This window comes from Pteropus medius, unplaced genomic scaffold (assembly GCF_902729225.1).
Source record: "Pteropus medius unplaced genomic scaffold, Ma_sr-lr_union100, whole genome shotgun sequence".
Classification (NCBI taxonomy): domain Eukaryota; kingdom Metazoa; phylum Chordata; class Mammalia; order Chiroptera; family Pteropodidae; genus Pteropus; species Pteropus medius.
The window spans coordinates 5,291,007-5,306,838 of record NW_024352787.1 but is presented as its reverse complement, the minus strand read 5'-3'; the positions used below and the strand labels follow the sequence as shown (position 1 = coordinate 5,306,838).

The 15,832-nt window shown below is 30.1% G+C and overlaps 1 protein-coding gene across 1 annotated transcript in view; it reads right to left on the bottom strand.

Moving 5' to 3' along the window:
* Window positions 1-8,805: 8,805 nt before the first annotated feature.
* The window catches only part of PCLO (piccolo presynaptic cytomatrix protein), a 349,327-nt gene continuing 342,300 nt past the window's right edge, over window positions 8,806-15,832 (bottom strand). The window contains 3 exon segments of the mRNA XM_039849076.1: window positions 8,806-9,203; window positions 12,281-12,426; window positions 12,840-12,974. Of these exon segments, the coding sequence (XP_039705010.1) occupies window positions 9,063-9,203; window positions 12,281-12,426; window positions 12,840-12,974 (422 nt within the window). The 3' untranslated portion in view covers window positions 8,806-9,062.

Below are 15,832 nucleotides of genomic sequence, written 5' to 3'. Positions count from 1 at the left end.
TGCAAGGACCTGATTTAAGTGTTGATTGTAGAACCATCCACTTCAGAGATGCCTGTCTCAAACACATTGCCAGCCCCAGAACTAAAGAGCCAGGCCACCACCCTAGTGAAAGCTCTTTTGTTTTAGATATCTAGCTTGATTCCAATAACTGACTTTTTGGGATACTTATTTGTTTTCTCTTCCCACACTTTAAATTTCCACTCTTATATTTTAAATTCACCAATTAAGAGTGAGCCAGTAAAACCTTAAGCACCCTCTACCCCAAGAAAAGCAGAATGCCAGGCCAATACATGTACTCTCTCTTTCTACTGTCGACCTCTGGATGTGGCTCCAGGTGTGCTGTGAAATTCTCAGGTTTTGTAAGCAATAAACCTGTATCTTTTCAAAATTTCTTGATGGCGATTGCTGAAAGGTGTCTTGGAATAATAAGAACCACAAGAGCTAGTCCAGCCACAACATTGATTTTTGATAGGCTGAAACCAGTGCAAAACAATAGAAGAGTATATGGTTTAAATAATAATTATTATATAAATATCCATATAATCATGATACAGATTAAGAAATAGGACATTGCTAGTATGTCCTAAATATTATCCCCAATCATATCTGCTTTATTCCTCCATGAGGTAACCTATTCTTTCTTTTGTGATAATCATTCTCTTAATTTTCTTCATAGTTATTAGAATCACACTGCATTTGTGAAATTCACTCATATTGATATGTATTACCTTGTTTGTTCATTTTTATTTTTTACATTATTTTGTTGTATTAATATCCTAAAAAAATATTTACCCATATTATTACTGATGAAATTTAGGGTTATTTTGAGTTTGGGGAAATAATGAATGATACTGCTATAAATATATTTCCAAGAATGATATTTAATATCTTTAATTATGTGTATAGCAAGGTCACACACCAATTATAACATTTGGCAATTGGAAGCCTGACCAACCGGAAAGGAATTTTTCTGATACAATGCACCAGTGGGTACTGGCTAAACAACCACCCAGAATGCTTTAAAATGTGTTCTGATCTATGCGTTTAAAAGTTTTTTTAATGTCTGTATCTAGGAGTGAAATAATAAGTCATAAGGTATAGAAATTTTCAACAATATTATACTTACATCAATTTATATTTACATGGCAATTCCATTTCTAACACTTGGCTTCTATGGACTATATTTTTACTTATCTATATGCATACTATATATCACTGTAGTTTAAACTGGAATTACCCTGAAAACCAATGAGATTGAGTATCTATTTGTGTTTATTAACCTTTTAGATTTCTTGTCACCTAAAGTATTGTTCAAGTGTTTTTCCTATATTTCCATTACTTTGCTTTTCTTTTTTCTCTGATTTGTGATATGTATTTTTGACAAGTCTTTTTTTTGTTTTTTGTAGCAGATATCTCTTCTAATTTTTTTGCTTTTCTTATCAATTTCTTTATGATGTCTGATAACAGAAATCTTTATTTTTATGTAGTTGAACTTAATAATATTTACTTTTGGTTAATATGTCTTGTTCAAGAAATCTTTTCCTCCTCCCAATTTATGAAGTTGTTTTCTTGTATTATTCTCTAACTGTTTTATAAAATTTCCTTTCACATTTAGGTCTTTAAATTATATGGAATTTATTATCTTTGAAAATCATGAGAGACAGGGCCTACTATCATTTTTTTTAAGTGGTTACCCAATTGACCTATGCTATTTATTGAAAGTTTATGTGGTTTTTTTGCAGATCTTTTTTATCTCCTCTATTACATATGAGTATCTATTCCTGTGTGAGTCATCTAGTCTATTTTGTTCCATTGTTTGAGTCATCTATTCTACATTAGTACTATATTCTTTCTATTTTTGTACCTCTATAGTAAGTCTTAGTATCTGTTAGAAAATATTCTTAAATCTTGTTCTTCCCTTTTAAGTATGCTTTTTTTTTATCTTTGTACTTCAGCATAAAATTTATAACTAGTTCATCAAATTCCACACTTATTTGGAATTTTTAATTGCATTGACTCAAGGGATTTGTAATTTGGGAGAAATTAAATATTACTATAATATTCAATTTTTTAGTCAATGAATATTGCATTTAGTCTTGTTTAATATCTTTATAAATTTTATTTTTATTTTTGTAGAGGTCTCAAACTTCTTTGCTAATTTATTTCTAGGCATTTCATAATTTTGATGGTAGTAAAAATTTTAATTTTCTGACAATTACTTGTTCAGATTCAGAGAAGGAATTTATTTCTGTATAGTTTTTATATTTAATAGACTTGGTGAATTCTCATATATTCTAAAACAAATTGGTTGTTTTAGATTTTCTATATACAAAAATATATAATCTAAAAATAATTATAGTTCTTTTCTTCTATTTCACTTCTTCTTTATTTGTATTTTTTTCTTCTTGTAACAAGTATGCTTGCTTTGTGTCTAATCTCAAAAGAAAAGCCTTCAATCATTTTACCGGAATTTTTTTTGGTAGGTAATAATCATCATATTTAAAAAATACTCTTCCATTCCAAGGGTGCTATAAAGTTTTTATTATGAATGAATTTTGAATTTTATAAAATATTTCCCATCTTATGATTTTTATACCTTAATATATTAATATATTGAATTTCATTGATGTGTTTTCCAACATTGAAATAATCTTGTATAACTGGGATAATTCAACTTGGTTATGATTCTTATCACTTTTATACATTGCTAGATTGGGTTTGTTAAGTGTTGGCTTTAATTTCTTGTATTTGATAAAGGTAATTTGGACTTTCTCCTTTTATTACCACAGGTTTGTTAATTTTATTGATCTTCTCAAAGAATCAAGTTGTTGGAGGGTAATTTTTTAATTAAATAATCCATGAAAATATTTCTTAATTTTTACAAATAATAAATATAACAAAATAAAAGTAAAAATTAAATTAAAAACAAAATTTTAATTTATTTGGAGTTGTCCATTAAAGAGAGTAAAGATTTCAACGTTTTTGCCATCATAGTTTTATTATTACTTTTTAAGAGAGAACTATTTTGACTCAATTTCCTATAAAAATTTTAAACTGTAGGTGTGCAGAATTTTCAGCTCTTAAATGCCAAATAGTCAAAAAGTCAAACTCATTAATCATTCATCTAATTACATTTTTTTAGACCCGGCATTACCTTCAAAAAAATATTTTAAGATATACTTCACTTCAGAATGCTTTTAAAAGTTTATCGTAAGTATATTAGATTCTACACTTGATTTTATACTTGATCTTAGCCAAAAGGCTGAGAAGCAATAACATATAGAAGTTGATCATTCAGTGTCAATGCATTCTTAAACTTAATTATTTTATAGAATAAATAGAAAGAAAAATAAAAATTCAAGTTAAATAGATCTGCTATACTCTTTTAAGGTTAAAGAGATGATGTATAATCTCCTTGCCATAAAAAAATATCAAAGAATATGAGAAGCATGCAAGCCCACTCAAAGATGTCTCCCCTGGTAAAAGGGTAAATTTGAGCATTAATAAGAATAACAGCTTCAGTGAATTAAAACATGTCAAATTTCCTTCAATCCTTGAGCTCACAATGATACTAAAAAAATTAAAACTAATTGGCCATCTTTGGAGGATGACAGGGAACTATTTATCACTTAAAAATATGGTAAGTAGAGAAAAATTGTCCAACTTTCTCTGCCTTTATTCTAACTTTTCTATACAAACTATACTACTGGGTAATCAAATGTTTGTTGAGAAGAAGTTTATCTTTTTAAAAGTATTCCAAGAAGAAATGATGACCAAATAAGAATATCACCATTTGTAACATCTAGTTAATTAATAGATATATTCTAGGAATTAAGCACAAGTGGCTGTACAACAAAATGAGAGACAGCCAGACATTATATGCCTCCTAATGGAAGACTACAACCCCAACATGTGAAGGGCTTGAACATGAATCAGGTCAAATCTGATTTGAGCAAAAGACCAATTTCCAGGGAACAGAGAGGCAGAGAAACATGTTAACTACACTCTGGATATGTTATCAGCAAAATCCAAATTTTGAGGAACCCCACAGGTAAAAATACTAGGTTTCTTCAAAAAATTAGATCCACTGAAAAAGGAAGAGTGAGAAGGAGAATATGTAGATGAAAAGAGGCTTAGAAAGCATATTAAAAATAAAACAGAAAAATTACATTAGTATTTATTAGACAGATGTTAGTGAAAAACCAGGAAATAATTATAAATATTAGGATAGTAGTTACATTTAGGAGTTGAGAGGGAGTTCTAATAGGAATGGGTTACATGGAGTTCTTATGAGGTAGCTAGCTGGCTGAGTTCACTTTCTTTATCTGGGTGGTGGTTATAAGAGTGTCTTCGATGTAATAATTTATCAAGCCATACATTTGTTTAATTCTGTTTTCTATATCTGTGCTGTGTTTAAAATACATTTTTAAACTGGGTGAATGTACATATTTATGATATAGTTTTCACAGAAAATGTTCCCAAAACTCTATTTTTATATTACATATCAATTGATCAAGTTGATAAACACAAGAAGTCAAAGTTGATATTTTCAATATTTATTAGTAAGGCCGAGGCAACAGCCTTTAAAACAGCACAATTGCATAAGTTATCAAGATACATCTTGTATATAATCACAAAACCAAGACATATTTTTACATAGAGTAAAACTCAAGACAGATTTACAAGCATTTTTTAAATACAATTCTCATGAATTTCAGTTCCATTTATTCAACCTTTAGCTCAAGAATTTGTATTTGTCTGTTCATTAGATTTCCCAGAGATATTTGGGTAGAACAGAAAGAATACATTAGCAAATCACCAACACGGCATGCAACATATAGTTAGAAACAAGACATATCTCCAAGTACTTTACTTTTTATTTTGAAATCAATTTTATTAGGTTTTTATTTTTTTAGACAAGAAATTTTTTCTTTTAACATCAGATATGTTTTTATTAGGGTATCAGCACACACATTAATCGGTAGTGGGAGCACCTGGGCACATCACCAACAAATATATAGACACAATCAAACAAGAATCATATTCACATGCTGAATGCCAAATGAAATTAATATTTCAACTTTGTCTATTTTACCAAATGTGTAGTTATATACAGGGTATCGAATTAAGAAAATGCTCTCAATCTACCTATCAGATAAGGAATCGTTTGATTAAATGATTTTGAGTTAATGGGTAACTTTATAAATAACAATGACATGAAACATACAGAGAACATCAATGTGTTGTATTCAATGAGAAAATCTATTTCACTCATTCATTCATGTTTTACATCAAAGGCAAGTAATTATTAAAGAGACAGCTCATAATTATTCATTGAGCTTTCTTTCACTTCCATCTCAAGCTCAAAAAGAGGGAAAATCACTCTGTCACACTTAGAGTTATAAACATATATAGCTGTAGTTGGCTGCTTTTGGAATATTAGACATTGTAGCAATGAAAATAAGTTTTTAAAAATATTGTTAGTTATGATTTAAATAATAAAGTAAAAAAATACTATAAATATCTTTGTGATATCTTAATGAAATGAAACATTGATCAAATAATTTTTAATAAATTGGGCACAATATAGTATATTTGCTAAATTTTAATTTACTTCACATCACCACCAAGCTAGTGTCACTACTGCTATCATCACTTTCATCACAACCGTTCCTAAAATAAGAATCAATATCAGCTGGTTACCAGCTATAATAGTCCCACAATATGACAATTTTAATGTGTGTGATCCATAAAATTAATTCCACTGACATACTGAAAATCTGAATTTATTAATGTGATTAATTACAAATGGGCAATATTAAGGAGCAAAGACAATCACTGTCCCTTAGTTTTGGATACTGTTTTTTTAAACCAAAATAGTAAATAAAGAGTTCAGAGTCACCAAAAACCTCATTAATCTTAAGTAAAAACAAGAAAACGCTAACTTCTTGCAATTAGTGTTATCTGTGTCTGTAATGACCATTCTGTAAATCCCTGTCTTTTGTAAAATTCATTCTACTTTTGCTTCTTCAGCCATGAAGTTACCTTAGGACCAAATTTTAAACCAAGAAGCAACTTCAGTCTTTGATGACTAAACAAAACAGGAAAAAATTAAGAGAATTTTCAAGGTATAAGTGTTGTAATTGGACTAATCACATGTTATTTAGAGATTACAAACTTCATCTCTATTAGGACTAAAAAAAGCTAGTTCTAATAAAATAAAATAAAATAAAAAGTGGGAAATTATATGCTGTGATATATACAAAAAAAGTAAAAAATACCAAGAGCCCTATTTGCAATTAAAAAAGAAATACTTTTGTTGTAAGAAGGGTAATCAACATTATTCAGAAGTGCATTCGTGTAAGGATCATTGTTGCATAGAATAATTCCAGTACAACCTAGGAGTTTGGTTAGCTGCACACTTGGCACACTTTGGCAGGATCTTATGCTTCCTGAAGGGGAATGCTGGTGCACAAAAAGAAGCCCTGTGGTTAACTCTCTTGACTGACCTGGCCTCAACACTAGTTCATTTCCTTGGAACAGAGGGGCACCTTTAATGAAAAGACTACTACTCTTTCAGGCCATATAGCTACTGACAGATGGTCTCTGTTTTGGTGGCACCTCCATTTGTATTACTTTAAAAGAAATTGCAACTGGAATGAAGTAAAATAACTGGTCATACAACCTCTCAGGCATACCTCTGAATGTATGTGGCTGCAGAAGAGGACCTAAGGTGAGCCAGAGTTTCCTTTTAATGGAATATAGCAGAGCCTTTTTATGTCAGATCGTCTTTTCTTCCCCAATTATGAATGATGATTACAAGCTTTCTAAAGTGCTAACTTCTGCTGGAAATATCCATGGCAACCACCAATAGATCTAGGTGTCTCCAAAAATAAAATCGTAGCAATATCAAATCCTTAGTCATTTCCTCCTTCTATGCCCATTTTAAAGAAATATCAATGGTAAAAAATCGAGGAAAGAATAGTGACTTCTCTCTTAGATTGGAAAAGAGTGCATTTATATTTTTTAAATGAATATAATAAAAATATATAACCTAGGATTGATTAGAAATTCTTTAATTTTTAATGTTTTACATTTAGCCAATTTCTCTCAAATTTAACTTTTTTTTTAATGAGTAAGTTCAAAATCCAACCAATATATTTGGAGATGATTTCTCTAAACCACTAAAACCTCACCCTTGAATAAGAAGAGGCTTTTAGACTCAGAATGTTCTGAGAAGCAATTTAATTTATTTTGGTGTAGGGTATGGGAATAGGATAAGATCAGTATAATCCATTTATTTATAATAACCCAATTTGCAAATAATTTTCATTTAATTCTTCACCTTTTTTCACGTTAAAGTTTATATTTTGGAGAAAAAATGGTTTCGGAGTTAACATACTTCTTTTATCCATGTCCATATGTCATTGGTTTAGAAGATGCTACTTTGCATTTAAATTTTAAAAATAAAAAGCTGCATAATAATTATTCTTCACTTATGTGTATAAAACTATAGCTGGAAATGTGCTTTCAATTTTTTTTATAGATCACTTAATTTGACCATCTCAACATCCCATTAGGAAAGCTAGGAATACATAATTACTTTTATCTTTCAAATAAGAACAGTGGGGGAAAAGTGAGTTTAAGTGACATGTGCAAGGTGACACAGTTAGTCAGTGGCAGAACCAAGACCCCAAACCAGACTTTCAAACCCAGCTGAGTGTATTTCCTGCAACTCTATGTTTTTGGTTTATGGAGAAGAAGATGCTTCATTTTAATGACTTAGATTTGGCCCTTTTATTTTATACTATTAAAATAGCTCTAATTATATTTTAACCTCAATATAATGTTGACTTTCCACATATTTTTCCAACATGGATGCACTGTGATTACTGTCATTACTGTCTTTTTTATTGTCATAAAAAAGAAGAATGGAGCACTAGAGAGAACTTGAGCATAGGGTTAAGGTTTTCATTATACAATTGGTTGATGTGTTAAGAAAAAAAAAAACATTATAGAAGAACAGGAAATGACATCAATTTAATTAATCAATGTCACAGATTAATATGATTTGTTTGCCAGAGGAAGAATTTTCTCTATCAATACATCACTCAAGAGAAAAGTACTGTGTGGGATAATACATTCATTTGCAAATCCACAAAGAACAAATTATCATGCGCCCTAAGAACATACCAATTTAATCTATGCCCTTTGGTATGTAGATTGAAAATATCTTGGTTTGTGGATAAGTTGTGGAAATTTTGATGTTTTCAAGCAAGGTTTCAATAGTTTGTAGGGCAACATTCTTTGTTAGCCGGTCATGGCTTTATCTCTAGATAAGTGAAATTCCATTTCTACTTAATATTATCTTCGCTCTACATTATCTCAAATTGTACCAATGTGCTTATACAACATGGATTCCAAAATTAGTGTTACTCACCCTTGTAACATTTAGACACAGAGAAAACCTGTACAATATAGTCTAAAAGCCATAATTTCTACATCTTCAGTTCTCCTTTCCTTGTGAGCACAACTATCTTACTTCTAGTTCTGGACACATATTGTAGGTATATTCCATTTCAGAATCTCAAAACATTAAATGTCTGAGAAGATAAGATGAAGAAAGATTTTTGGACTTTTGAAAACAGATTTGTCACACCAGTTTTTCTCCTTTCAACCAAGGTTCTTTTGCATAAAGGATTACCTTTGTCTGCATTAGAAACTATATTAACTTCAGCTTCTTCTTTTAGCTCTAGCTCAACTCTGCTCAAAGTTTTTGCATTAAATAATCAAAAATTTTCTTACTGTTTTTCTTGACAGCCCCAAGAAATCTAAGGTCTCAGAGGTCTTTTTTTTTTTAAGGTTTTAGATATACAAACTTTTCCTTTGAGTTTCTTTTTTGTGTTCCACAGCAATACATTTACAAGGCTTTAAGAATGTTTTTCCTGTTTTTTCTTCTTTCATATTTACCACTGGACACATAACAGTATAATGTTATCCAACTATAGTCTTGATCTATGATTATTTAGAAAAGTTTCTGTACCCTGAGCAGACTTATTTCTTCAATGTGTTTGAGTAGGACTGACCAAAAGTTTGTGCCAGTTGACTATTCTTTTTCTGAGATCCACTTTGTCAAGCCAGATACAGGCTTCACCAATCAAAGTCTTTTTCATAAACTTCCCTCCATTGGAGAAAAGTAAAATCTAGAAAAAAGAGCCAAAATTATACATACATGTATATATTTTTCATCCTCTTTTAAGGACATTTGATCATCAAAGAAGTCACACAAATGAGAAAGAATGAGGGTGAGGGAAAGTAGCAAGCATACTGATAAGCGAACTTATAACAAAGATATCCTCAAAAGATTTGCATAAGATTAATTAATCCTCATCAACATTTCCCAAAAGAAAAGACACATTCTGAAGGATATGAAAATTCTAGATATATATTCCCAGCTAGTTCTAACCAGGTTTAGGCTTAAAACTGATGAAAAGTTTCACAAAAGAACTTTGCTAGGTACATTTTTATTGTTTATGCAATATTAACTCGCGTACAAAATTATTTGTGTGCTGAGTAAATAAGTGAATTTACAAAGCTGATAGAACATAATGATTTTATTTAGCATTTATTTTATTGGTGATTTTATTATAATATGCACTTTCAAAGTGGTTTCTTGTCATACATGAGACTTAACATTAGTTGAAATTCATAGGATTTCAGATTCAAGAATTTTTTTTTTAGAAATGAATTGAAAGAATGGTAGGTGGAGCTAACCATTAATCCTTGACAACTCTACGCCTATTTCAGAATCTTCTTCAGAAAATTTGCTTTACCCCTGGCTAAAAATTTACTTTTATGTTTCTGACTTCAAAAATCTACATTTCCAGTTATGACTATCTCTTTTGGCCTCTGGTTTGGAGATTTCATATGTCAGTGTATATTTTTACATGGATCCTGCCTTCTTATCAAATTTATCACATTTCAACAAACTCATGCTCTTTCTCTCTCTCCGTCCTTTAACTACTTAATCTCTGTCAATGACACATTTGTTCACACTAACTGCAGAGTCTCCTTTAATTTTTTATTCTCTTCCATGTTAATGTAAATTAATCCTTTCAATGCAGTTTTCACTTTGTAATATCTCTTATATTTGTCTCTAGTGCAGGCTTTTATTTTAACTGCCAGTACCACGGACTTCTCTTGCCACATTTTATCATCTCTTTCCTTCCTCCTCCTTTTTCTTTATTCCTTATCTCAACATCTATTGAAGACATACTATGTACAAGCATAGTATTATAGGCTGTGGAACAAAGAGCGATAAAAATGAGGGCTGGCCCTAGAGAAGCTTATTGTATACAACCAATGACAAGAAAGTATATAAATTATTGTACAAGACAGATTGGGATTGGTCACCTAACAAGATAAGCAAAATGTAACCTCAATAAGGTATGATGAATAAATTACATCTATCTTCATCAATAAAGGGCTGAATTTACATTGAAAGATGTGGAGTATTGTGATGGGTGAAGAGAGTTGGATCAGAATACTGAAGGGGAGAAAAAATATGAGCAAAGAATTCGAGGCTTAACCTGATTTGAAAAGATTCTGATGTAAATGAAGTATAAAGTGTGTGGAAGGGTACACACAGAGATGAAATTAAATCAATACAATTAGAACTTACTTTAGAGGACTCTGAATGAATCATGATAATGGTGAGTCATTGAGGAGCTTTAATGTAACCTAACCAGTGTTTTGTTTTGTTTAAAGTACAAACTTTATTTTATTGAATATTCTACTTAGAAATATCAAGTTGTTTAATGAACATGACTTTATTAAACCTTTATAGCAACTCAGTGAAAACAGATTAAAGTATAAAAAAAATCAATAGCTGAAAAGGCACTGATAAAGGTTACCTTTGAAGATTCAGTAAAAAATGCAAATCTCTCATCTGATATCTTCTAGATTTTTTAAAAAATGTTTTATTATTAGTTTCAAGTATATAGTACATTGGTTAGACACTTGTATAGTTTATAAAATGATCTCCCTAATTTCTCTTTCTCTTCTCTGGTTCTCCACTTAGCCATGACATTAATACTAAATACATTTCCTATGCTGTTCTCTCTCCCCGTGACCATCTGTCAACTACTAATTTGTACTTCTTTAACCCTTAACCCCTTTCTCCCATCCCCCTAATCCTCCCCTCTGGCTGTCACCAGATTGTCCTCTGTATTTATGAGTCTGTTTTTGATTAGTTTGTTCTTTTTGTTCCTTAGATTCCATATATAAGTGAAATCATAGGGTATATATCTTTGTCAGACTTATTTCACTCAGTGTAATAACCTCTAGGTCCATCCATGTCATTGCAAATGGTAGGATTTCATTTTTTTAAATGGTTGAGTAATATTCCATTGTATATATGGACCACAACTTCTTTATCAATCATCTGTTGATGGGCATTTAGGTTGCTTCCACATCTTGGCTATTGTAAATTGTGCTGCCATGAACATAAGGGTGCATAGATCTTTACAAATTATTGTTTTGATTTTCTTTGGATAAACACCCAGAGGTGCAATTGCTGGGTCAAAAGGTCTATCCATTTTTAATGTTTTGAGAAACCTCCAGACTGTTTTCCATAGTAGCTGTACCAATTTGAAATCCCACAGTACCAATTTGAAATCCCACCAATCCAATTAAAAAATAGGCAGAAGACCAAAACAGATATTTCTCCAAAGAGGAAATATAGATGGCCAACAGACATATGAAAAGATGCCCAAGCTCACTAATCATCAGAGAAATGCAAATTAAAACCACAATAGGATATTACCTCACACTTGTCATAATGGCTATCATTAGTAAATCAAAGGAACAAGTGTTGGCGAGGATATGGAGAAAAAGGAACCCTCATACACTATCGGTGGGATTGTGAATTGGTATAACCAGTGTTTTTAAAAGCTACCTCTGCAATCGGTATCACAAAATGAATTAAAAGGGTAAGACCTTGATGGCATGTAGGCTAGATATAGTGTTGAAATGATTTGAGTAACAAAGGTGAAAATCCAAAGAGGATTAGTGGCAGAATAGAGACAATTCAGTAGCTGATTGGATGGAGTGAGTGGGCTGTGGAAGTCTAAAGGGTCCCTGGGAAAATATCTCTAAGAATTAATAGGCTTATAAAATGTAACATAGTATATGCTCAGTTTATAAATATTGAAAATTGAATAGAAAATAAATACTGTATGAATAAAAATTTTAAAATAGTAACTGTATAATAAAGAATTACCTGAAGAGAGTGTCCAGCAGGGCTTAGGCTGAATCTAAAAGTTTCATTGAATGAAGGCTCTCGATCATGTCTACAGACTCTTGTTTTTTTCTTGATCACCTTTTTTTGGGTAGAGATGTTCATTACATATATTTTTACATACAAATCTGAAAATAAAAATTTAGCTTGTTAAGTGTCCATTCATCATACAATATCCTATTGAAAAAATTATAATTGTATACTGAGAGCTCTCCAACAACTTATAGTCAGCAGACTATGTTCAATTTGTTTCAGACAACATAAAATGATTAAAAGATACACAAATTTTCTTAGAAATTTTAATTTGTTTTCCTATTCTATATTAAGTACATCACTAAGTTTATGTGTTGAAAAATATCTAGCTAAAAACTGGTGAAATATCAACTTGTCTATATAAGAGAAATTAATTCTTACTTCACATTTTTTCAGACATATTTGATGTACAGCCCAAATTTTAGTTTGCATTTTCCAGAATATTTAGGATGTATTTTAAAAGAATTCTTAGACATATTATATTGCTCGTTATTATAAAATTAGATACCTGGTAAGTGATCAGGAGATTTAAATTTGTAGGTGATATTTCTGCACTGAAGAATTTCAACTATTAGTTGTTCACCATCTGTTTTCATTTCTTTCTTCAATGCAATCTTGATTTCTCCCATTACCTGAGTTTTAACTAGAAGAATTTAATAAAACTTTATTAAGGAATATGTAATGACATTTATCAAATGTGTAATTCAATAATTCCAATATTCATTAACTGAGTGTTTATCAGGTGCTAAACAGCTTATTGCATCCTGTGGATACATATATGAATAAAATATGGTCTAAGCCCTTAAGGAGTGAAAGTTCTCAAGGGGTGACTGATAAATTATATATTTACAACAAAGTATATAACGTATAATGGTAAACTAATAAAAAGGGAGATATGGAGGAAATATAAGTAGGTAAGTGTTACTCGACTATAGATTTTTAGGCCAAAAGAGGTAATAGATGAGACTATAGGAAAACAGACACATAAAAATAATAAGATTCTAATATAATTTATAGAAATTAATAAGTCATATGAAATACAAAAAGTCATTTGCCATTAATTGCTCATTACTAAGCTTGCTCAAGAACACTTGCTAATATAACTAAAAGTCATTGTAAGTTATTTCTACGTCCTATTTCCTTTGTAAAAGAAATGGCCAACGAAAAGATGTAGTAATAAAAATACACGAGGGAAAATAAATGAATGATTTAAATGAATCTGATATATTTCTTTCTAGTGTTTATCTAGGATCTTTATATTATTGAAAAAGCTATTCATGCTAGGTCATATTCTTTACTGATTTACACTTCCCTCTATCAATTTATATATTCATCCATTTATTTATTCACCAACTAATATTTTATTTCCCACCCTACTCTGTGATAAGCATTCTGTTAGGAAAAACAGATATAATGGTGAGCCAAAACACATATGCTTATTGATTTTTATGGTTTTCCCATGTATTGAAAAGAAATCCATTAATCAAATATTTTCACTAATAAATGTATAATTAGAAAGAGAGAAAAGGTTATGAAGTACAAGAGAATGGTTTCAGGAGAGACTGAGGAAGTGCTGCTTGAGCTGAAACCGGAAGATGAAAAAGAATTAACCAGGTTAAGTGGATGGGGAAGAACATTCTAAAGAGGAGAAACACAATGTATTCACAAAATGGAACATAATGGGACTGAGGAACTAAATAAATATTCATATGATTATGACATATTGTTAACTGATGCCATGTTAAGAATTTGGTTTTTACCTTTAGAAAATAGAAATTTATTAAATATCTTTAAATATAAATGAATTGTTTGTTCTCAAACATTTTGGTTTCAAGACTTCTTTACATTCTTAAAAAATGGAGGGTTCTCAAAGAAATTTTGTATGTGTGGTTTACAGCTGTTGATATATAAATTAAAAAATACTAATTAATGTAAAATTACATATTTAAAATATTTATTTATTGATCAGTTAAAATGAAAATAATATATTATTATAAATAAATATTTTAATGAAAATATCCATATTATTCAAAAAATAGTGAGGAGTGCTATTTTATATTTTTTCAAATTTCATTCATGTTTTGCTTAATACAGAACACCTGGATTCTCATATCTGTTTATGAAATCTATTTAATTTGTTGTTTTAGTTGTAATATATGACATCCAGTCTCACACAGTTTATACACACACACACACATACACATATATAGTTAGAAAAGGATCGAGAATTTTAATATTCTTATAGATAATTTTGAACAATATTTAATGTTACAATAAAATTTGATAAGTGGTATTTTCTCGAAGCTTAGTGGATATGTGGAATCTATATCAATGAACTTTTTAAACTGTTACTTTAAACTATATAAGTCTATCTTGCACTTTGAATGGATCTTTTAACTATGCCTAAATTGGTAACATCATATGTTGTTCATTTTGGAAAATACCTGTTCACTCAGTTATGCTGGTCTTCAAAATGTTGACACATTTCATACAATATGAGACATGTATTTGTTAATATCATCAGCAATATCATCAAAAAATCTCTAAATATTGAGAAGCTGTCAAGCTCAGGGAGGCAAATATATATTTTTCAAAATCCTATTTTTACTTTAAAGATGAATTTTATCATTGAAAACAATTGTCAATTGTTTTTCTTAAAGTTACAAGCTCATCTTGTTAATTTTTGAGAATAAGCAGAGTTTGTCTATCAGCTGCGCTTTCAAATGAAAATGATACTTTTTGTAAAAAAAAAAAAAGAGGCTAGTTTAGTTTGCAACTAAAAAAAATGCACAAATATGTTTCCTCAAGTCCATCATCATATATTGGTATGCAGTAGAAGTGCTTTATGAGTATTTGTAATTTTGTCACACAGAATATTAGGAAGACATGTACTTAAGGGTCTAAGTGTCATAACAATAATCTTAACCTCCTTCATTAACAATATTCTTAAGTGAAACTGGCAATTCTTTCCCCAATAAGTGCAAAGTCATAGAAACATAAATATAATGACTATCAGTACAGTTTAGTGCCACTGTCTTTATTTGTGCTAAGTCACCAGCAGTTTTCTGCAAGACGTGTTTTGCATTATCAATGTAAATGTCAACACAGTAGAAGGTAAATAATAGCTTAGTATATTTAAAAAATAATTTGACCTCATGGACATATTTAAACAATCTTGGAAACCCACAGGGGTTTCTAAACCACACTTCGAGAATGATTGTTACAGAATATCATTGAGTAATCTTTGAGAAGAAACTAAAGTAACAAAAGCATTATGTGCAAAATTGTAAAAAATATTAGACTATAGTTTAATGAGTTAATTTTGTCACACTTTGGAATATAGTTATTTCGATGTATTTATTTCCTGGATTAAATAACTTTTTGATTAAATTAATTTAGATTGCTATATCTAGATGTACACTGACATGTGGAAAATATATCTACCAAGCTATAACTTGCTCTGCTCTCTTTCTTCTATTAAAAAGCTAATACTAAATTCAA